This window comes from Amphibalanus amphitrite, unplaced genomic scaffold (assembly GCF_019059575.1).
Source record: "Amphibalanus amphitrite isolate SeventyFive unplaced genomic scaffold, NRLGWU_Aamphi_draft 000958F_arrow, whole genome shotgun sequence".
Taxonomy (NCBI): Eukaryota; Metazoa; Arthropoda; class Thecostraca; order Balanomorpha; family Balanidae; genus Amphibalanus; species Amphibalanus amphitrite.
In genome coordinates, this window is record NW_024882452.1 from 212,438 (window position 1) to 236,908 (window position 24,471).

General features: G+C 54.2%; 1 protein-coding gene across 1 annotated transcript in view; it reads right to left on the reverse strand.

The window, feature by feature from the left end:
• The window catches only part of LOC122368578 (T-box transcription factor TBX20-like), a 46,227-nt gene extending 23,176 nt beyond the window's left edge, over positions 1-23,051 (reverse strand). Inside the window, exons 1-2 of the mRNA XM_043342643.1 lie at positions 22,753-23,051; positions 8,630-8,912 (exon numbers count right to left, since the gene is read on the reverse strand). Of these exons, the coding sequence (XP_043198578.1) occupies positions 8,630-8,912; positions 22,753-22,888 (419 nt within the window). The 5' untranslated portion in view covers positions 22,889-23,051. The remainder of the gene's footprint in view (positions 1-8,629; positions 8,913-22,752) is intronic.
• Positions 23,052-24,471: the final 1,420 nt, after the last annotated feature.

The window sequence follows — 24,471 nt, forward strand, 5'->3', positions numbered from 1 at the left end:
CGGCCGGCCGTCCGCGCAGTCCGACTCTCCGGCGCGCGGCGGGCGGCCTGTCGGACGGCGTGTGACATTTTTCAGCGACTCCGGGCCAGTTACTGCACAGCGGGGGAGCCGCCGGACGGTCAGCCCATCTGGGCGCGCTCCGACAACATCGCTCCATTGACGGCGCACAATTAACTGGCGGCGACGCGTCGGCTGTCGGCGGCCAGCCCGCTGCGCCGCTCTGTGCGCGCCGCGCTGCCCTGTCTCCGTTCTGGATCGGTGCCTTCTGTGCCGGACGTGCCCAGCTCTCATACACAACCTGTCAATGAGCTGACTGCTCCCTGCTGTCACCGGGAGAGGCCTGTCACCGGGGACTGCGGGGGCGGGCCGCTGTCCGCCTTCCCAGCCCCTCCCTGCGCCTGTCCCTCTCCCCAGTCCGACAGCCCCCCGGCGGTCCGTGTCAGGCCCTCATTTGCACGACTGGCAGCGCAGACTAGCCGACGCCGCTCGTCGAGCCCGCGGCCAAACGCAGTCAACATCTGTGCGCCGAGCTCGCCCGAACCGCGCCAGCATTGTGCCACAGAGACAGACGTCCACTCAGACAGCTGACGGCGCGACCGTGCGCAGAGTGGCGCAGCGGCGAACATGGCGCATCCCGCCGTTTAACGACGCTATTTTCGAGGCAGGAGGTGGGCCAACACTGTCCCGCGCAGCGTAAACAAAGCTGTACTGGCGCAGCGTCCTCGATCGGCGCATTGGGGGCCGACGGGCCGATATTTCGCCGCGCTGTTTCTCGTGTCCTCCGCTGTCACCGCCGGCCGCCAGCGTTGGCGTTGTATCGGTGTTTCGCTCGACGGGCTGTCCCCGAGACGACAGGACAGGGGACGACGGGTGGCCAGGTGAGCCCTCCGTCCGTCCGTCCGTTCCCAGGGGCCGTCAATCGCGGCCGGTCGGCCGGCGTTGACGGCTCGTCACCTTGTTAGTCGATACACCACGTCGTCCCCTCCCTCCCCCTCCCTCCGCGGGTCCCAATCACTGGGCGGTAAACGTTTTAGGGTCGACCCGGCCCTGTGACAAATTGGCGTCGGCCGGGACCACGCGGTGCCCACCTTACCAGCGAACCGACCTGTGGACACAGGTATTGTCCCCAGACGGCTGCATTCCAAGTCGAGCCGTCGTGCTAATTTACTCGGCTGTGATTTGGCGATACGGCGCACACTGGTCGGAAACGCTCCAGCGAGAGGCCAGCGGCCTTTCCGCAAAAGTTTTTTGCTTGTTATTCCACAACTAGTGAAGCAAACATCATAAAACTTTGCATACCTTCTCTGTCATATGTAAGCTATCATTTGGATGTCAAGCACTAAATATATGACGTGAATCTGTTAAGTTATGACGTCATAATTGAGTATAATACAGGATCTAGCACCACTTTAAGTCAACAAGGGAAATTGGGAGCTGCTATTCGGGCACCGGGAATGGTTTCATGCACTCCTTGCAAGGTCCAGTGCTTGACTTTAGCATTGTTGACTTTGCGTGACGTCATTTATGACGTCACTAAGGCCATGTAAGTTTTTCGTCAATAACTCCTGATCAGATGGAGCTAGAGAGTCGGGAAAGCCACCATTGGACTCAGGAAGACCTGCCGAATCGAATGATATGCAATATGACCTCCTTCAACCATTTTCGTGACCTGAGGGGCTCCGACCTGACCTTGACCCGAGGTTAACACCTTAACCCTCGCCGGCACAAGGGGGGGGGGGGTTGATGCAACCCCCCCTAAGGGTTTTCGCGAATAACTCGCGTAAAAAGCGGCCGATCGCGACGAAACTTTCAGTACCCTCGCATTGATCAATTTTACACCTACCCTGAAAATTTCATGACCCTGACCCTAATGACCTTTGACCTGTGACCTCTTTTCCGTGACCATGTTTGGCCGAAATCGCGATTCGGCGTATGTCGGCTCGCATTAGCCGCGCGTTTGCAAGCTTTTCGTGGTTTCAAACGTTCAAACATGTGATTTGATGTTGCTCCCATACATAAGGATGGGTGTCAAGGTCACCTGAAGGTCAGGTCAGGTCATTGACCTTTGTTGACCTCGGGTGACCTCGGTTCACTTTTTCGAGTTTTACATGTTTCTAGGCTAGTTTTTGGAGCTGAATTCAATTTAGCAACCATTTGAAGTTTTTGAACATTTACGAAGTAGTTTTGGCGCCTTCGTAACATGTTACGAAGCTGTCAGAGGCGGTTGACACGTATTACGAATACCTGTCACAACCCCTACCGGTTGACCTGACCTGACTCGACCTGGTCTAAATGCTTAAAGACATTATCTCTGATCAAAACTAATACGATATTCGTGATCAGCACCCCGGAAAACCACATAGCAGCCACAATTTACGACTTTCTAACAGGTCCCGATTTTCCCGGTTTTCGGGTCATTGACCTGACCTGGAAGGTCACCCGATGACCTAGGACCTTAAAATTGGGTATCATCGGCTTTCTCTCGTGACGTGCAACACGCTCGTTTTTTTCCGCGAAGCTCTAGCTCGATCAGGGGCCAAACGCGAGGGGGGGTCGTACCAACCCCCCCAACCCCCCTTGTGCCGTCGAAGGACGCAAAATGGCCTGTGCCGGCGAGGGTTAAGTTGACTTCACCCGAACACCAAGTATAGCATTCAACGCGCCTGAGCTAGACAAACACGATTATGCCAAAATCGCGGCAGTGCGACCATTTTTGACAAAGTAATTAACCTAAAACCGAGCCCGTGCCTTGTGGCACTTACCTGACCTAAGAGGTCACTGGCTGACCTAAGACCTTAAAATCGGGTAGTACCTAATTTTTGCGTCTTATAACGGCACACAAGCTTGTTTTTTTCCGCGAGGCTCTAGCTCAATTAGAGGCGAAACGGCGAGGGAGTTGTACCAACCCTCCCCGGTCAATGTAGAAAACCAATCGGTCCGGCCAGGGTTAAATACCGGAATTGTGATCTAATGTAAAAAGACGGCCCAAGGTAACCCGACGTCAGTGACAGGTGTCCTATATTTGCAGCGTCTTATATTCACGAAGGTTTCAATTTCCACTTTGTTCAGCCGAGTGATGGTTGTCAATTGCAAGGCTCTCTAAATGCAAGCCGTAATCGCCACGCAATATGTGGAAGGCTTTTGATGTCAATACATACATAAATGCATACATAAAACGCGCTTTTCACAAAATTCATAAACTCTGGCGCATCTGTTTTAATGACCAGTCAACTACGCATGGATGCGTGCAGGCCACACAGGTCAGCGTAAGCCGGGCGCGGCGGCCGAGCCGAAACTGGGGCGGGGCGGGCGGTAGTTGGGTAGGAAGAGCGGCTCCTGCAAATTTTGCGCAAATATGCGCAGTTAGCTTTTATGTTGCCCTGGTGTAAATTTAAATCCTACTTCATCTCACAAAAAATCAGAGTGGAACTAGATGGGACTACCTGTTGTTTCCTTACCTAAACTTTGCAGTTATATTCCAGAATCACTGTAGGAGAGCCTTCATAAAAAAGCTATAGTACATCTTAGTTAGGGAAAAAGTATACCAAAAATTTTGCACTGACCAGTCGGCAACTTCATAACGAACATTTTGATGCATAATATGTGGGATTTCAATTTGGTGTCTATCAGCAATAAGACTCTGAATATCCGGCTCAAGAAACCTCTTGCTCCGCGTCAATTTCCGAGTTCTGGGATACCCCATCTTCGGGGGCTGATTACAGCTATTTTTGGTCACCCGGATTAGTTTTTTTGGCCTAAGTATAATAATTTGATCAATTTCAAATCGATCTATATAAAAAATAATCCGAAACTCCGGAATCGCCCGTGGCCTCTCGTGAGGGCGTTTCCGACCAGTGTGCGGCGGTGGGCCGGGTAGTAAAGCGGCGGGCGGGCGGTGGCGGGGAGGGGGCGGGGGCGGCCGCGGTCCGATGGGGGTCGGTAGGGACGCCCCAGCCACCTCTCAACACCTCCGAGTGCGGCGGCGGGCTGCTGTGACGCGCTCGGCGCCGACTGCGGCGGTCGGTCCTCCTGATCGGACGCAGCCCGGCCGCCCATAAATAAGCACACGGCGCCACCGGCCGGCCGACGACTGCCAGGCCCCGTGACGGACGTCCTCAGACGAGCAATGATATCGATACGGGTACTGGGGCCCCCTTCCCCTCCCCGTCCGTCACCCCTCCCTCCGGACCGTCAGAGTGCGCCGGCAGCACCGGCGGCGGCGGCGGCAGGCTCTGATGTCGTGTCATCTCTCGGCCGACTACGGTAGCCGAGGCGGTGTCCCAACTGTAAGGGCGATCGTATTCCCTCTAACCTACCGGTGTGGGTAGTTCCTGGTGTCTTAGGAAATCACTTGACCTGAGAGACTCGGAGAACCCCTACAGCACCGTGCCGAGAACTCCTCGTGGTCTCCAGCACGTCACGCCGCCCGCGGCTGAGTGGTGCGTTATATCTATTTCCCTACACCCCTACCGGAGACAGTAACGGTCTCACAAACTAATGGGCGACACTGGACGCGCAGCTGGGGTGCGCAAATCGCCTGCACCGTGTCGGCACAACAGCTTCGTAAAGTAGCGGCTCGCGGCGCCCCCCGTGAGGCGCTGTCGGGCCGCCGGCGCAGCGCCGTCACTCGCGCTGCCTCGTGGGCAGTGTCTCGTCACTCGTGGCCCGTGTCTCATGTCTCGTGCTGGGGTCACCGCGGACGCTGAGGCGTCTCCTGAGCCAGCAACACATCGTCCCGGAGAGTGGCGACCGGCGACCGGCTGCCGCCCGCAGAGCGAGGCCGGGAGAGGCGAGCCGGGCGAGTCCCGGGCGAGCGAGCGAGTCCGGAGCGAGGAGAGGTGGGGCGTGCACGCGACGGCTCGGGGCGGACCACCGGCGTCGCTGGCGCGGCCGCGGCGGGTTCCGGCCGTTCGGGCGGGTGGCGAGACCAGGTGACAGGCTGACCATGACTCGGTCCGACTGACAGAGGTCCGTGTCGGTCCGAGCAGGGCGCACCCCGACAGACGCCGTGCTGAAATATGATTGTTGGCCGCTCTGTGCCGAGAGAGCGGGTTACGAGTGCATCTGCAGGTGGGGCGAGGGACGGCCACCGACCACCTGCAGAGCAGCCCATGGTAGTGTCACCGGCCGGCCGGGGACGGCTCATGAAAATGGATCGATGAAACTACCGACTTGAGATACAAAACAAATCACCGTGATACTTGAGGATTAGATTAGCTTGAAGCTAAACATCTTACCGTTTGCACAGCTTCAACAATTTTCTTTATCTAAATTTGAACAGGTCAGTATGAGTATCTAATATCAAAGCAGTTTCTGCCGAGTGTTTGTCGATCGAGCCTTATGAAACAGGGAGTCGTTCATTGCACAACCCAGCCTCCCATCCGGATCTAAGCCGGGCAGAGGGCGAGGGGGAGGGAGGGACAGGGTAGCGAACAGGGGCGACCTGTCCCGTGTCCGGTCACAGCTCCCCGTCTGCAGCTTGCAGGACCACCGGGGCGGCGTCAGTGCCGTCCAACACGTCACCCATGATGCCAATTCCGGCGCCCCACCACCACCACAGGGGGAGGGGAGGGCGCCGCGGGGGGTCGATCGGAGCGACGGGCGGTGACACGGCCGATAGCGGACCGCTGGACACACAGCTCGCCGCTCTACAGTTGTATGCACGCCGCCGGCGCTGGTGGCGACTCGGTCACCCCACCGCCCACTCGGTGCTCATTAATTCGGCACCGTCTCCGTGCCGCAAGTATCAATTTACCAATTTGTAGGCCGATTGTAAACAGCGTGCCGCTAGCGCTGAGGACCACCCGGGTGCCGCCGGGCGCGCTGACAGGTATGGACCGGTCGCCACGGACCGCCGCCGCCGCCCCCACCGCCGCCGCCCGGACGCCCGGACGCCGTCACAGACCGCGCGAGACGCCGGCAATTAAGGCGCCCCCGCAGCATTCCTCGTCAGGATCGGTGTCGCGCGAACGGCCCTGATGAGAGGGGCGTCCTCACGGCGCGCGCCACCCGCGCTGAAAACAAGTGCCGGTCCGCCCGCCGGTCTTCGAGCCCTCCCGGCTCCGCTCTGCTCTACTCTGCCCCTGGTCTACTCCACTCCAGACCCCAATCCTCCCCTCCACCGCCACCGTTTCCGAGACCCGCCTCGCGTCGGTCCGTTTGACGGATGTGCGTCGGCCGGCGGGCGGGCAGCGCCGGCGCCGCGCCGTCTTTCAGGTCGGCCGAGCTACTTCCAGACACCGTTCGAGCTAGTTGCCACCCGCGGCCGCCCCCGCCCCCGCCCCCGCCACTGCAGCCGCTCGATGTCTGGCCTTCTGTCTGCGGGAGGCCTCTAATGCGCCACCGTAAACTGTTTGAGAGTGTGGCCGCGGCGGCCGGGTTAGCTGGGATCGATCATCGGAGAGAGAGCGGTGGCAGCGGCGCTGGGAAGCCGACGGGACCACCCGGCTAGCCGCCGCCGAACCCAGCATTGTAGGCCGTGCCGCTCACTCCACCGTCGCCGAAACGGAGCCCGCGCGACGCCGAAACAGAGACTTGGCCTGCTCCGTGCGGAGAATTGAGCGCGGTGGCGGCGGCGGCGGCGCGGGTGGCGCGTTTCCGGCGCTCTGCCAGACGGCTGGACGGAGCCGGTCAGGTGGACGATGCACGCGCGGCGGCTGCACGCGCGGCCCGCCGGCATCCGACGGCGCGGAACACGATGCCTGAATGACAGCCGGCGCGGCGGCTGAGCGGGCCACACCTGGACCCCACGGCTGCCCCGCCGCGCCAGACAACCCGGCACCACCCGGCGGGGAAGCGGAGTGCGTAGGAAGAAGGTCGGTTTGTGAGCATTGCAGTGTAGTGCCGAGAGAACTGCATTTGTGAGATAATTATGTAGATATAGCTAGAATGTTGGACTTTTTGCCACTTTACCTTCCATGCGTGTATTTTCGGTAGCTTTGACACGGATCTAGAGTTAACGATCTTTGCAGCAATAAAAATGAATGACGTGAGCTTCGTTGAAACACGTGAACGTTAGATTACGTTACACACCGCAGAACAAACAAACGCAGCGGACCGTACTAACGAGATCTCACAGGGCGGCTCTGCGGGACTGGACGGGCCAGACCGGACCTGGATGTCCCTGCAGCGAGTGTGACTGCAGCGGGCGGCAACTGTCAGATTCGGTGACTGAGTGACTGACTGACGGACTGACTGACTGAGGGACTGGCTGACTGAGGGACTGATGGACTGACGGACAGACTGACGGTGAACGGGTGGACAGGCAGATGTACCAAGCGTGATACATCACTAATTGAAATCTGGCTTATGACTGTCTCATAGACGTTGCACCAGCTCCTCCCTCCCCTCCAAACTTTATCAGGACTCCACAGTCCGCACCAACACTCCACAGTCCTACTCGCCACCGATTGCCACCGCCTCCCGTCGCCGTCGTCGCCCGTCCCAGTCCAATCCCGGGCCATCTGTCGGTGCCGTCGCTCTCGTTACGGCGCCGACGGCCCACAAAGCGGCCAGCGTTCCGGAACGTTGCAACCGACGCGACACCTGCCAGCGCCGCGTCGGCGGCGGCACCCCAGTCGATTATTCGCAATGTTCCGATTGTCCGGGGTGATTGTCATCTAATGGGGGAGCGATGGCCGCGTATAATGCCCCCAGGCAGCCGGTGCGGGTGGCGTGAGCCGCCCCGCCGACACCGACACCGGCCAAGGGACCAACTGAGCGGCGTGCGAATCAGAGTAACTGCTGTGAGTGGGGACGGGGATGACAGGAGCCGAGGGACAGAGAAGCGGTGTGAAAAGGACGGAGCCGTACCAGTACAGTGGGATGAAGGAGAGAACGCTGGGAAAAGGCAAACCTACACGAGACAGAAACATAACTCTGGAGGGATGCTTAAAATAGGTTTAGGAACGTTTTAAAACAAACATTTAATGCTCAGTTGACAAAGAATAGCAACGTCAGCAAGAAAAGACTGCGCCAGTACGATTCGTCGATTTCTTTATCCACAAATACGGATCAAACGCCAGTTCTTATCCATTGAAACTCCAGCAAAACATTTTCCCAGCGCCACTGGCTCTGACTCGCCTCTGTTTCCGCCCACACCCGATACTCCGGCGTGTCCCGGGGGAGGGGAGCGATCCCCACCGTCCCCGGGAGAGTCCGACTGGGGAGTGGATCGCCCCCGGGTCCGCCCGGCCTCCCAGCAGTCAGTCGCGTCATTGTGTCAGGCGCGTGCCGTCCGCGCGGCAGTCGCCGACAGACAATACAGCTGTGACGGCCAGTCAATGGTACCTGATTTCATCTGCACGGCGCCGGCCAACTGGAAGCGACACGCCGCGTTTGATGGGGACGGAGCGGACCGACGAGTGGGGAGTGGGTGCGGGAGAGTTGTAACAAGCTGGTGATGAGATGGATCAGGGGTGATTAATGAACAGTAAGGGGCGCGACCGTGTGGGAAATGTGCAATCGAGTGTGTATCGCAGCGGGTGTATCTGTTTATATCGATAAGTGGATGATGACAAAACTTCACTCCCTACATATTCCCTCGCAATCATCACCCTACATTTTTCATTAACCGAACTCTCGTCTCACCAATCGCTCAGGCCACCATCACTGTGCCACGGGTACTCACCGTCCAGTCTTGGTAATAATCATCTCCGTGCCGAGCTCGAAGAACTTGTCCCAGAGCTCCTTGGCCTCCAGCTGGCAGTGGACGTCCCTCAGCTCCTCGCAGTTGCTGGTCTCGCGGACGCCCTTCTTGGCCGGCTTCTGAGGGCTGTCGGACGGCTCTGAGCAGGGCGTCGAGCCCCGGGACGCCGAGTCGTCCATGGCGGCTGCCTCGGGCAGCTCCTCGACGTCGATCTCACGCTCCTCCTCCTCACCTTCCGAGACGCGCACCGCCTCCATCGCCTTCACTGAAAACGGAGGAGAGGCTGGTCAGGTGCATGCGACAAGTGACTTTTTAAAGAGCAGGAAGGTGCGGTTGGAAAATAAAGACTTCGAGCTAGGCGAACGGATGAATGTTTTTTGAAGCTCTTGTCATCAACAATGGGAAGTGTGATGTGCCGCATTTCAAATAATGACGTCATTTTAGCTTCTGTGGCAGATGCTGGGGACGTAAAATTCGCGATGACAAAGCACAATCTACCAAATCTTCCATTCATTTTTTCCACATCTAGATGACTTCTTAGCTTGACGACAGAGCAAAGCTCATGCAGATGTCATTCAAGCTCAGCATTATATTACAACAATTCATGACAATCCGTTTTAGCCAAATCCTAATGTCCTTTGTTAGCTGCTGCATCTGAATTTACATGTCGGGCCCTGGTCATCTTACCCTTCACTGGCTTCTAACACATCCATTTTTGAATGTCGACGCTGTAGCTATCTGGGGATTTCCAGCCAGCATTAGAACGCTGACAGATTTTCCAGATCTTCTGGCACCCAGAGAGCTATATCCTTGTCCACTGACCACTGTCCAGAATGTCATCTGCCTCAGAGGCAGTATTTTTTTTTCTGACCTGCCCTACATCTACATAGTATCTACCACAGCCCCGCATTCATAATTCGCACTACACGGTCCCACCACTACCCTCCCCTCGATCCCCGGTACAAAACACGTGCCTCCCTACCTAATCTACCAGCGGTAAACCCCGCTCGCCTTCTGCGGCGCTCCGCGCTAATCTGGGGCCATTTGGCCGAAATCAGGAGCGGGTCCGGCCTGGCGCGGGCCGCCCCCATCGGCACGTGCTTTCATCTGACGCCGACGCCGCTCTCTCAATGCGCACGTGGATGACGGTAAAAAAAATATTTTGACGTTTTCATTGTGCGAGCTGACGAAGAAATGCGCCGATCGCGGCGCGGTGAGCGCGATAAAAAGCCCGATATTGGGGCACGTGCGAGGGCGTCGGCCGGGCTGACCGCTGACCGCGGGGCCGGGTCGGCCGGAACTGGCCCGGGACGGACGGGAGTGGGGAGGGGGAGGGGAGAGGTGAGAAGGGGAGGTATCCGCTGTGAGGTGAGTTCGGAGAGCAGTGTGAGGCGGCTGATCGGCTGATCCCCTTCCGATCGCCGGTCAGTGAGGTCCACTGCCATTACGGACACCGAACGGCCGCTTGGCTGATGTCCGGCACACAAAAGCGGATCAGATCAGACCTTATACGGCCTTGATCAGACCTGCACTGCACCTGTTTGTCAGACGACATCGGCGAGAGTGAGGAGGAAGGAAGAGGGACGGAAAATAGAGCACGTCTGAGGCAGTCATGGCGACGGAGCTTTCCCAAGAGGTATTTTTTATAAGTCCACAAAAAATACTTCACAAGTGCTTGGTGATGATTACCACTGTGAAGCACAAACAGCTATTTTGCATAACTAATTACATGCAAAATGGTTGGGTTATTATATACCACCTTGCATGTTGTGTAGCTTATTTGTACGCATTGTTTAGACCGACAGCGTTGTTCCAAATAGCATCTTATTTTTACGCCCTGAATAGGAGAAAATAGTCCTAACCAATGAACAACAGCGACATGCAGTTTTACAGCCAATTATACATGGACATGAATTTTCTGGATCCCACACTTCATCCTAATTTGGGCCGTAATTGAATTTAATGCAGGATTTAGTGGTGCCTTTCGTCACCCGGAGAGTCACGTGACCCGGAGTTGGGGTAAGATCCCGCGGTGACCCCGCGCCGCCGGCAGAGACAGCCCAGCTCTGGTGACGCTGCTCAAAGGGCACCGCCCTGCCCCGAGGGCAGACGGAGTGAGGGCGGCGGGCAGACCACCTCTGCCGCTGCCGCTGCTAATGCCGCCGCCAGTGATGGTGATTTTGATGGTGATGACGGTGATGGGGCCGGTGATGACGCTTCTGCAGCCGCCCCTGCGGTCAGCATTCCTGCGAGACCGCGAGATGTTGCTCAGAGACCGGACACCGCCGCGCCGGGCGGCACATCAAAGGCAGGCGGCGGCTCTCAGCGGCGCCCAGTCGCTGACCCGCTGACCCGAGCGGTGACCGGACGTCGCAGAACGTGACCCAGCGCTGGTCACGCTGGAACGGAACACTGTATCCAGTGCCGTACCTACGCAGCACTTATATGACGCGTAGTTGAAACTACACTAAAACGGTCGTCTTCTAAACTGGGACGCACAAATATGGCTAGGTTTTCGTATGTAGTTCGCTGTATCAAAAGAGCCGACCAAATCATGTAACAACTTTATGTTCCCGCTACAAGGCTGTAACTATTCACGGTACCTCATGACAACCAATTATCATCAGTTAAGTTCACGTTAATATTCAATGAATGTTTCTAATGAATTTCCCGGACATGCTGTTGAAACTAGCGTGCAGAGTATGTCAACTCGGTAAAAAATGGCGAGAAAGGTCGGGTCCCACAATTTTCTGACCTTTATCATCCAGTCCGCAGTAAGAGCGATCAGGCCGCAGCCAACTGACGTGGCTCTCACCTCCGTGCGCTGTTCGGCACTCACGGAGCCATCAGACCGCTGACGTGACTGACATAATTAACGAACGCGTCCAGTGATTGGTCCGCACTGGTTAAAAAAAAATCGTGATCAAATATCAGCGTACGTGTCAAATAGAATCAAGCTGACAAAAAATTGTATTTTTTCCGAGTTATAACCTAACTAAGCACACACACACACAAAAAATACTGGAAACAAAAACCTAGGTCGTATAAAACGTGCAGCTTGTCGTAAGCGAAGCTGACAAAGGGTGTTTGTCGCCAGTGAAAAGAACACCCATATCAGTTTCCGAGCTTGCAATGAGATCACTTAACTGCCTGGAAATCAATCTAACGTGCCGCGTTTCAGACTTGCCGCGAGTAGCAGCTCACTGGTGGTCGTATCGATAGCAGGGCTGATCCTGTTTTTCCCATCCGTGATCGGCCCCATTTCAATTGAGTCGACAAACACAGCTAGTTCGAGCGTCTATAAGCGGGTGGGTGTCAGCTCCGGTGTCAGTGGCGTGAGTTTGGCTGAGTGTGACACTGATGACGCTTTCGACACAAAGACTCAGTTAGTGAGAATGAATCATTGAGACGAGTCAGCGCTGCTGGATCAAAGTAAAAGTGAGGTAAGTTGAGATGTCCCACCGAGCACTGGATCCGTAAATTGATTCTGTGATCGGAAGGGGCCAGCTCACGGGGTCGGCTCACCACAGAGCGGTAAAGAACAGCTCACCGGACACCGCTGACGCCCCGTTGGAGCTGGCCCAGCCGCTACACCCCCGCTCGAGTTTCGTGCAGCGTGGTGCAACACGCCTCTCGCGTGTCCCGCGGCACCGCCGGGGGCCACCTTTGTATCAATTACCCACCGCGAGGCCGCATTCTCTCGCGCAACGCCTTTTTGCCAGTGTGTCGTATCTAATTTCTGAAACATGACCGACTCTTATTAATTGATGTAATGTGTAAATGAAATCATGGCTTATCATCGCAAAACCTCGGCGCGGCACATCAAAGGCGCCGTCGACATTAGCGGGCCTGAGATGAGCCGGCGAGCCGCGGGTGAAAAATGACTGGGCCGTGTCGGGCACGGCGCCGAGCGGCCGGTGAGCCACACAGGGCGGCCGAGAGCCGCGGCTGTGCCGTGATTACCGGCAAACAGGCTATCAGCCGCACCGGCGACCACCGCGCGCGGGTCAGGTCAGGTCACCCGGCCCGCCAGCAGACGGTCACACGGTCACAGGGAGAAGAGGGATAGATGGGGAGGTTGGGAAATAGAGTGGGGTCAGTCTAAAATAAGGCAAGCTTTACGCAAAAATTGACAGGCAAGAGGAAATGAAAAATAGTTAAATCTCATTAGATAGCCAGTATTGAGCTCAACATATGAAAATAGCAGACCTCGCTGGGATGAAATGAGGACCACGGCGTGGGGCCGGGTGAGTAACACCTTTTCACGCTAACCGGCGGGCACGGAGCAGGTGAAAAATGAGGAACAAAATTAACGGGACGGCTCTGCGGCCAACAGATGAGCTAAACGCCCCACCATCAACACCAGTTTGCATCTCACTGCGGCCGGGTAAGAGGCCAAAATGGCGGCGATCGGCTCTTCTCCTGTGGGAACGGCCGGTGCGGGCACCTGACGAGCCCCGGGGGTGGGGGAGGCCGGCCGTGCGCCCCACAATCGCCCACCACCGGAATGCAGCAAATTCCGCGAGCCATCACCTCGGCCCCAGAGCGGCCGCCTCTCCGAACGGGCGCCAGGTGCAGGTTAGCAGCCTGTTAGGAATCATGAGTAGTCGCCGCCGGCGCCGCTCCGCCACCCAGAAAGAGAACTGAGGGAGCCGACTTGACTGGCAGCAGCGCCGACGGACGGACGGGCGGTGCGCCAGACACCGTCTGTCGTGCGCCACATTGCGAGACACGCCGCGGACGCCGCACGCGTCCCGTGCGGACACCATTGTGGCGCTTCACGTGCGCCACATTCCTGTCCGCACAAAAAGCTGCGGTGGCGGCGTCTGTGGCGCGACGCGACTTTTGCGCTGCGCCGGACGGCCAGCGGTCAGCGGCCATCCTGGCGCGGCGGCACGTCCGACGGCGAACGTGGCGCGGTGCGCATCGATCGCTGCGCGTCGCGCGGTGCGCTGTTTTTGTCGCTCCGATGTCGAAATGAGAACAGTTTGATTGTGGCACTGTCGATCCGTTTAGTGGCGGCGGCGACCGATCAAAACAAGGGCCGATCAAAATGTCGCGCTGACACCGCAAAGTGTCGCTGTCAGTGTTGAAACACACTGTCAGCGCTACACCATAGAGGGAACGACGTGACTTTACCACGGCCGCGCGTTTACAGACGTCAAATGGATGTCACGCCTGTTGTTGCCTGCGTCAAACATAGCTCGCAGAACGGCGAGGGAACGAGAATATGTATGTTCCGTATTTTGAAAACAAGTTGTGGAGCGAAGAACCAGGCCAGTTCCTACGTCCAGTCATATCACAACTGCCACTGTAAAACGGTGAAGCTCTTTATCCGGCTTGCCAGGTGCAGAAAGCTGTTTAATTACAGGTTCAGATCATGATTTGACAATCACCCGACCCGCCAGACTGAGTTCTTTAGTGTCCTAGGACCACACTCTGAAGTCGTGTTTATTTTTACCATCGCTCCCCCGGTGGTAGGACCAGCACCACCAGCAGTCAGCACCAGCAGCTGCCGAGAGCTGCTGCGCTGGGCTCCCGGTCCGTCAGACCCCAGGTGGAGGGCCACTTCTTTCCCAGGCCGGACAAAAAGGTCTAACCGCAGACCGGCCGTCGAGGGGCGGGAGGCTCCGGACCCCCACTGGTCACCGGACAGACTACAGCTCCCGGGCTGGGGCGCAGCCCGCCAGTCACAGACATTTCACATCAGCTCCCAAGTTGGGGCGCCGAGCGCTGCTGATGGCTCGACGGGGTAAAGACAAAACGGCGAACCGCTGAAGAAGCCCCGTGAAGCGGTGTTAGACCATTCAGCTTAGACTAAATCAGCTGATTAAAACGTGAAGCTAGTCTTAATATTCCAAACATGCGGTATCCTGTCACCAGTAGTGGGACCAGGACCCCGAGTCCATGACCAGCAGTGAGGCGCTCTGTCTCAGTCTGTTTGCGCACCAATATTGGTCGCCCGGCTCAGCATGACAAAGTTGTCGTTTCTCTGTTTGGAGAGAACACGGCGTGCAGTGTCGGCACGTCAGCGGTGGCAGTAGGAGGTGATCGATACTGGGGCACGCACAGAGCCTCGCTCAGCCCGGGCCTGTGACCGCCGCCACTGCTGCCGTCGCTCCTCAAGTGGGCGGCCGATCCCGCGGTTCGGGAGCATCCATGTCACAGACTTAGGCGCCACCAGATGCAGAGGACTGGTCCTGCTTGTCAGCTTCTGCTATCCATTTCTGCTACTTTGTGTCGCCCCTGTCGCCACTGCCGCTCCTCTTCTCTTGTCGCCCCTGCGTCCAGCTGCTCCCGCCCCTATACCGCCGCTCCAACCGTCTCCACTGCCGACCCAGTGCGGCCAGCCCGGCGCGCGACCCCCCTCGGCGCACAGCGGTGGTAAACCAACGTTCTCATGCCCGGCCGGCCCGACGGACGGATCACCGCGAAATCGCGCCGCGATCCCACACAAGATAGCCGTGTAAAAATGTCGCTGCTGGGCACAGTGGGAGAAGCGGCCGCCCGCCGAGGCCGGCTGGTGGACGGACCGGGAACGGCGGCCGAACACGGGGAGAGCGGCGGCTGTTTTCAATGGAGCACGGCCTCCGCCACTCGCAATGGAGTGCCCCATGAATGGTGATCGGGAGGGGGTTGTGTAGTCATGGTTACGGAGACTCGCCGGAATTCGCCCCCGCTGCGCCAGTAATGTGGTACAAATGGCACAAACAGGGCGCCCACTGTAGGCTAGGGGGGACGGACACTGGTATGCAAATGCTGCGACTGTCTATAAACGGAAGTGCACATATTGTTACAGGCAGCTTAGCTTTCTTTGGGGAGCTGGTGTTTTGACAGTTTCACAACTGGCTCACATTAAGTACAATAGCAAAAAGGGGATGCGATGCCAAACAGCCACAAAATGTTGCTGTGGAAGAAGTTATGCGAGGTGTTTTGTTTCATGTTGAGGTTCATTTTGAGTTTTGATGCATCCGCTCTGATATATTTTTTTTTTTTTTTGTATTCCCAAAATCAGGACTCTTGTTCATTTAACAAGCTCGATAAGATAATCCTCATGCGGAAAGGCTGTCAAGAACTTAAATGACTTTCGTTTGGGTTCAATGAGGTGCGCTTTCGAGAGTTGGGTAATCGTGTAAAATGGACACTGGACAGTTTCGTTCGACAGCTGAATGACAGGATTTCTATTTGACATGCCTAAAAGGATATTTGTTCCGGTGTATTTAGGTGGCTTAGGCCATCATAGAAACATAAAAAATAGCAGTACATATTTCAGCATTGAGATTGCACTGGTCAGATAATTTCTGAAATGTGATCCACAATAAAAAATGGCCGATGCCGGAAATGAAATCACTCATTTATGCTATTTCGTTGCAGTAAACAAATATTATTCCAAATATGAAAACGGCCACTCAAGTTTTTCAGAATTCGCAGAGTTCAACGAAAAGGGAGCAAAATTGAATTTTCGGGGTATTATTTGTTGCGTTAGAAAAGCTTATTCACGTAAAAAATTGAGGTGTATTCGAAAAACAAATCTTCTGTCAAAGAAACAACAGAAGCTTTCACCTATTGAGGCACCACATGCATTATTAACCCGGCAGTTGCTGGGGTATTTCGCCACCCACCGTTTGCTGGGGGGGGGGGGGGCGTTAAACGCCCCCAGCCGATAACTCGAGAACCAATAGGCGCAGCGAAACGCACGAGGCGGCAAACGAAAGAGCGCAACGAGACGCTTCAGATGAGTACTTTAAATTTGAATTTTGAGGTCACAGGTCGGGTCAAGGTCAGGTCAAACACCTGAAATCGGGCTTTCAGTAGCATGGACTTCAGGACTTCGCAATGGGCGCCGCTCGCCATAAACTCTGTGAAAACGGTGCACAATCCATCTTATAAGGCCTACAAGAGTGTCAGCTCCATGTAGGGGTCAGTCAAGCATAGGTCAGGGTCAAGGTCAGGTCAACCGGGTAGGCACATATCCCCGAAAATCAAAACTGATATTTGCAGCCTGTGACACATGTTTTATAGGTAATTTTGGGCGTAAAACACGATGGTGACATTCATTTTATCATATGTGTACGTGTTTGGCTCAAAAAGTTCAATTTAAGAAATTCATGTATCATGGTCGTGAAGTAGTCACGAAAAATTGCCAAGATTCAGTTCAATATTATGGAAAATGCGGAACGATAATCAATAATCGAAGATAGCCATTTGATTGATCATGGTATTGGCAGTCTAATGGCGTTTACGGCATGTCTGTATCTCTATTCTGTGATTTAATATGATTTTTTGAACATATGCCGTTTTTGGTCGAAAACTCAGAAATCATGACGTCACTAAAACCTCGATATCTCAAAAATTTTCCGACCGATTTTTTTGAAACTTTGTCACAATAAACTTCAATGAATTCCCTACAGGTACCCAAAATTTGGCGCGCCTGCGGCGCGCCGTTTTTATGCTATGGCCCGGCGAAAAAAGTGGGGGCGTTTAACGCCCCCCCAGCAACTCGCGGGTTAATAAAGAATGGATAAGAAGTTGCTGGCAAAAGTTAATAAGTAATTATGACATGTATGCAATGGTGTAATGTAATGTAATGTAAAGCCATGCCTTTCAAAATGTCCTATTAATATGCAGGAGCAATTAACCATATTTACATAAAACCCGTATTTACATTTTTGATTTAGGTCGTACGTGGAATTTCACCAAGTTTCTGTGTAATATGGATAAATTATTTGCTTTCTCTTCCATAAATTCAAAAACTACCTATTTAGGCAATTAACCAATCACCATGAGTAGGTCTGCCTCGCCCTAGAATGCCGTTAGTCCAGCACAGCAGAACAAGACATAGTTTTCAGCATGAAATGGTAGTGTGAACAAAATGATAGATAACGGCAATATTGCCGACTGAGCCCTCATTTCAAATGATAACGGCGTGTACAGCAGCTTGTTTGACAAGAATGTACGGCACACAGATCACAGATAATGGAATTAATGCCGGCCGCGCGGGCAGTTAGCATCATCACGTTCTAATTAGTGCGAAAACGGACGCAGCGGACTGGTGCCTCCGTGCTGCAGCCGTCATGAGCCATTGACGCACACGGGCCGCCCGCGGCGGGTCACAGGCGCTCTCCACACACAGCGCCGTGGACACTGACGCCCAAATGGGTCCACTGCAGTGACCCGAATGCTGCTATTTGAGGAGCATATGCAAGTAAAAATGCTGGGAGCATATGTGAATGGCTCAGCGTACTGAGAGCCCTCCAGACATTTCTGTCTTTATAGGGGAAGTTGGGGGAACGCCGAAGACTTTTTTTCTGACACCCGTAGCACGCAAGGTAGACAACATAAGCTATTCTTGTTGGCGTCATTCGAGAGGCCAGTCTTTTGCCTTTCAAACATACCAGGCGCATTTGATGAATTCGCATACCGTTAAGCGCACAAACTAAAAATATAAAAGAAGTGACTTTTTCGGCGTTGCCCCGGACTGCGGGGAAAGCCGAAAATGGGAGAAATGATCTACGGGGAATGCCGACATTGATGTTTTGCCATTTTATCTCAAACTTTATCCAGAATTGATCAAAGCTGACACGCGTTTTAAGAGCTTGAGGACGCGGTGCACACTGGAAGTTATAATTGTGTGATATAATAAGAACATGCCAGGTAAATCATTCCTTATAGGTAACAGGCCGTTGTGTCGGTTGAAAGTGTAATTTGTGTGACTAAAAATACGCGTTGCTATTCTACAGCAGTAAAGTCCACGTAGCGTGCTTTTAACACGTGCGTAATCGCACGTTTTCGGCATTACCCCAGCCTGCCATACTTTCATTTGCAGGCCCATAACTTTTCAACGTGCTGTATAAATTTCAAATAGGCAGCACACTTATGCAAAGACATGCTAAAGATTACTTGACCGAATTGGCCAGACAAACGGTAGCATAATGAGTAAGAAATGCAGCTTCAAAGGAGCATGTAGTACAAGGGAAACGTACCTTGAAAACGCTCTTGGCGCCCTCACAGTCGAAGTATTCCGAATGACGACTCGTAACAAACATGCGATAATTGTAGTCACTTAAGCTTCAGAGCATCACTGACAGGTGGCATCCATGTCTTACGGTTTTCGAAATATCTCGAATTTCGGCTTTGCCCCAACTCCGGCATTGCCCCAACTTCCCCTATAGAATAAGACAGCAGTGGTGATGACAATTGCCACAGGAAGTGGCGTCACCAAACACATTCGGCAGTCGATGTTCCTGTTTTGAGCCTCTTTCCATTGGGGCTTGACGTCATACGACCAATCGTCAAAACGAACGACAGCAATAGAACCATGCTATTGTGATCGCGCTGTGTAAAGTTCAGGACAGTCAATGCTTCTGTCACCACCACCTGCAGATATAACCGTAGAGGGGTTAAACATGACGTGTAGCAGTTGTATGCTCGTCAAACGCTGACACAACCTCGGTCATGACCTTTCACCGACTGTTGTACGGGGGAACCACAGCACAGAGTGGTTGTAAATGCGTGGGGCCCGTACGGGGAACATCAGCACCAAGAGAAGGGTTAGATGTTATGAAATAGTTAATACAAGTTTTGTCAGTGAGTTTTTAAATATCATTTTCGCTTTATACATGATACCTGTTGCTCACAGTTCTTTTGCAAATGTATTTTTATGCGAGCATTTGTTGTCCATAGTAAAGCCAATATCAAATTCACTTGTGAAGGTAGATAAGTTTTGTTCAAAATTCCAGGGGCATGCCAAAAAATATCAGCAACTAAAACCATACCTGCACCTTTTCCCTCGGCAATTATTTACTTACCGAAAAAGACGATAAAAGAAAATTATAATGCAATGAATTAAGTTCTATGTCCACTCGTGGTAACTGTCAACAGATAGATTGGGGTACATTTGACTGGGCAATGATCGCAAATACCGGTCAATGTCGCCGTCTCAACCTTCTTCCTCTCGTTCTTTCTCATCCCCCTCTCCCTCCCTCTCTCTCTCTCTCTCTCTCTCTCTTCTCTCTCTCTCTCTCTCTCTCTCTCTCCCTCCTCATTCTTTCTCTTTCTCTTTCTCTTTCTCTTTCTCTTTCTCTTTCTCTTTTTCTTTCTCCTTCTTCTATCCCGCTGTGCAGAAGACCAAAGGACTGAAGAGTGCATCTCGCGCACATTATCCGTTACCTACTTGTTCCTCGACACGAATGGCGGCTCGTTCATACGTCTTACAGCGTCTGTTATATTCAGAAACGAGAGCTCAGGGCGATCGGAGATGGATGGCTGACCACTCAGCTCGGCTGCCATATGGCGCTGCTACAGACTGGCTGGGAACAGGCGCCTACAAACATGTGGAAACGTTGTCAGTTATGTGGAAACATAACTGGTAGCCGCTGGTAGCCAATGACGCAGAGAGAACGGCTCAAGCTGAATCTGGCGTTAAAAGTCGGCAGCAACAACTGTCGACCATAGAGTTGTGACATTTTTCATTGCCGTAATTGATCCCTATAAGCTATAACCGCCATTCAATGAATAGCGTAGAAGAAATTAAATGAAATATTCCTTATTCTCTGCTCGATTTCAAGGGTTATGTGACACCCAATTAACCGAACTTTTTCAACTAAAAGCATCGAAGCTTGAAATGAAGATCTTACATCCCGGCGGCTGCGATTCCCAATCCCTGACAGTACCGACAGTTCAGCATCAGAAGCCACCGAAGCAACAGCAGCCACGACCGAAATCCAGCAGCCGAAAAATGGCACCACTGCTACATCCACATTCCACAGCAGTTGCTACATCAATGCAACAGCTGTCATCACAGCAACAGTCTTCACAGCCATAAGTGGAGTTACCTACAACTGTCACAGACGCAGTTGAACCGTAACAGCCACAGTATCAGCCTCCGGAAGTTACTGGCAGTCTGTGCAGTTATGTCCATACAGGACCAAGAGAACATAGGCTTCGCCTTGTCATAGCAGCTCTCCAAAAACCATTCTGTCACAACCGTCCGACAACAGACCCATCACACAGCTGCTACTATCATAGCCCAGCCGCCACAGCCCAGTCGCCACAGCCGAGCCGCAAGAGCTCCGTCCCCACAGCTCCGCCCCCACAGCCCAGTCGCCACAGCCCAGCCACCGCCCGCCACAGCCCAGCCGCCAGCCCTGCCACAGCCCAGCCACCACAGCCGAGCCGCCACAGCCCAGCCGCCACAGCCCATTCACCACAGCTGCTGCAGCCCACACGGCATATTGCTGCACCACGGCTGCCGTCCGGGAGGGGCCGGAAACGCCGTCCAAGCAGCTGCTCGGCGCTATCAGATCGACCAGCGCGCGCTCTTAGGTGTACTATACAAGACTGACCAATGTTTCTGTTCAGACCAACAGCGAACAACCAGACAACTGCTTGGAACGTGCACTCCTCACACAGCACAGATGGACATAGAGACACTGTGTAGAGGATTAAGGATTTCAGAAAAGAAATAAGGCGAGGCGAATCTTAAATGTTACTTTTATGAATAAATAGGTTTAGCTGTAACTAGTAAATATAATGAATAGCGGACTAAACACTTGCAGGATCGGCGTTTCTATCACGTTAATTGCTGTTGCAATTACTCAGAACTACGTATTTTAATTTTATAAACGAAAGAATACGGTACGGCCCGCAAAGCGATTCAGGGAACATCGGCAGTCAACAGAACATTTAAAACCACACCAAGACAGTCTGTAACCACAGTATAGGGCCATACTCCTAGCCAGGCATTCCAGCTGACCACTAAAGGGGTAACACCGAACAATGATTCGGAAATGAACCCATACGTCATGACGACTTCCCATTATCATCGTGCATTTCGCCGGGAATGTCAACTCACCGAGCCCAGAGCACACAAAGCATCACTAAATTCCCCTAAACCACCTCACATTTCCAACTCAGTGGGCTGTCGAACCATCACACAATGTCCCCACTTAGAGCGGCACAGAAAAGCTCGCTGCGAAACCCACATCGAGCGCGGACACCAACGACCGACTCATTGTCCGGAAGAGTTTCAATTTCTGGGGGCGGGCCACCACCAGGTGATTTTCTGAGGCGGAAGGGGCCATGGGGGCTGACGGGGGCGCAGTGGTGCACAGTGGGTGGTGTAGTGGGCGGCTGGGGTGATGATTGGGGCGGGAGATACGGCCGGGTCTTCCCAGATACACTACCTGGCTGCGGGAAAATCGCTTCAAGACAGCTCCCAACCACGGTTAACGTTATGCTGTGGCTAGATCGGGAATAACGCGAAAGAAGCAAGAGGTGATAGCATGCTCAGAATGTTCCAAAGGCTGGTGACATTACAAATGAGTGCATTGGCAGCCCACTCGGTCCTCTAATCTGTATGCAAGTTAGCTCTCAGTGACATTCCAGAAGCTCCACACGTGAGAGCGCGCGGCTCGGTCTCTGCGGTCGGCAGCCGAAGTCGAGGTCGGGGTCGGGAGCTGGGACTCTGTCGAACGGCGACCAATGCTGCCTCCCGGGGCGCGGCACATTTGTATCTGGCCCGGCCGCTGAGCGCGACATGTGCCACGCGGGGCGCCCGTCCCTGAGGAATACTAACAGGAGGAGCGTCCCGGCCGGCCAGCTGCTCCCCAGGGCACCTGGCGAGGTGTGGGTTTTGGGAGGGACCCTAATGAGGGGCCGGGGAAAAGACAAAAGGAGGGCGGGACGACATGACGAGGATGAGATGGGAATAAATCATTGGTTTGGGGTCTATTGAGAACTAACAGCCTATGATTTGTGCACTGGTATTGTAGCACATAGATCTAGTAAATGTTCTGCCTAATTTTGGAGTTTAATAGCTCGGCAAAAGATAAGTCGATATGTTTATTCGTGTCGTGTTAGTTGCGGTAAAACTTATAATTCCATCATGATTTAGAGAAATGGATATTGGAGAAAAGCGTCATATTCAAAATTGGAACACAGCCTTTGTGGACCACTCAAGCTCACATCCAATTCGCTGCAATCGTGCCAAACTGCAGCAGCTAACCGACAGCACTGTTCCACCAGGACACTAGATAACGGAGGCTGGAGGCCCCTAACCCCACCCACTCCCCAGGGTGAACGGGTCACTCTGGGTCTGCACTCACCTGGCGATAGAAGCGGCGGCGTGGCCGACCTGACCTCGGCCCGGCTGCTGCTGCGGGCCATGATGGCTGCGATCGAGAAGTCTGTGGCGCGCGGACGCACCATTTCCGGCGAGCTGGGCAGGCTGGCCGGCGACATGGCTCCCTCTCTGTCTATATGTCTGTCTGTGGCTGCGTGTCGCTCGGTCACCGGACGGCCGCACGACGGACGGACGCTGCGCTGCCGGCTCCGCCGCTCGACTGGGGTTCGTATCGATCGCCGCCGCCTGACGCGCCCTCCCCCGGCCGCCGCTCGCTACTAGGAGGAGGTGTGAACTCGCCCGGCAGCCGGCCGTCACCATGGCAGCAGGGCGGGGCCTACGCCGCCGCCAGCCAATCACCGCGCGCCGTCTGCTGAGGGGGCGGAGCGAGCGACGCCGCCGGCCGCCGCCGCTCCCAGCGCTGAGAGCGGCGGCGGCGGCGGCGGCGATCCGGCTGATAGCAATTGAATATACAGAGGATTTCTGGGCCGACGACTGAGCAGGCGTGACTAATCGTCTGAAAACATGCAGTCCGTGTCGCCCGGCCGGCCGTCAGCCATTAGCGCCGCACCACCACCGCCGATTCAGATCGCTCTCTCGGCCTCTCGCTCCTCTTCTCTCTTCACCACGCTCCCACCTCTCTCCTCCCTTTCCCTAATGGACGATCGAGTTACTCGCTCGACCGCTATCTCCGTTCGAGCCCGCCCAGAGCTCTCTGTTTTTGCAAACTGCTCCATTCTTGCAGGTAGTTAATCGAGTGAAAGGCGGGCGACATGTAAAACTTCACGGAGTTATCGCACAGTGGGAATTTTTCGCTTCTTGTGCCGCGGAGGCAGGGAAGCTGAGAGCGGCAAAATATCAGTAGATATCGCCGATGTTTTGCGCTGGGGAAGAAACGGCACACAGGCGCGGTGCTGCAGTGTGTTAGGCGCCTTTGTGGCTGCGAGGGCGTGGCGAACGAACTCTGATCAGTGGCGGCGCCCCCATGGCGAGGGCGCCCCAACTCAGCGGGACCAGTCACACCGATCTCCGGGCCGGAATAATCGGAACTGCTTCTGAATGAGTGACTAATTGCGTGAAATGCTAATGTAGGTGGTTGAGTATTGAGCAATCAGATAAAATCAAAGTTGAAACGTACTCTGATAAAGTTTAAAAGCGAACCAGAGTTGCAGAAAATGACACACAGCAGCATTTGCAGCAATGCTTGCTATACGATCAAGGAAATAAAATACTTATTTTACTAGGTACCTGATATTGTATCCGGAGAAAGACCACTGGGATATGGGCTGGGTAGGTGTCAAAACGGGAATCTGCAAGACAGCAGAAGCCAGAATCCTTCTGGAGATAGGCTGCCTGGCCGGGAGTACTGATCTATTGATTGATTTGGCACGGTGTTAGCCATCAGCGGAAAAAAAAGAAAGCAGCAACGCTATTATCCTGCAACATTATCTATAGCCAAAAATGCTAGAATTTTTGCTTATAATGCTCGACCTTTTCTCAATAGAAGATGGCCTTACTATTTTTTACATACCAAACCTAAATCATCACCAGGGTAAAACAGTCCACTGGTTTCACACTGGTACAGGAGTACCATTTTGTACCATTACAGGACATCCATTTTGTAGCCAGTAGCGGCGGAACACCTTCAATTAAGGCGGGAGGGGTGCACCGCCGACTTTTGGTCCCACTCTTTCCATGCAAC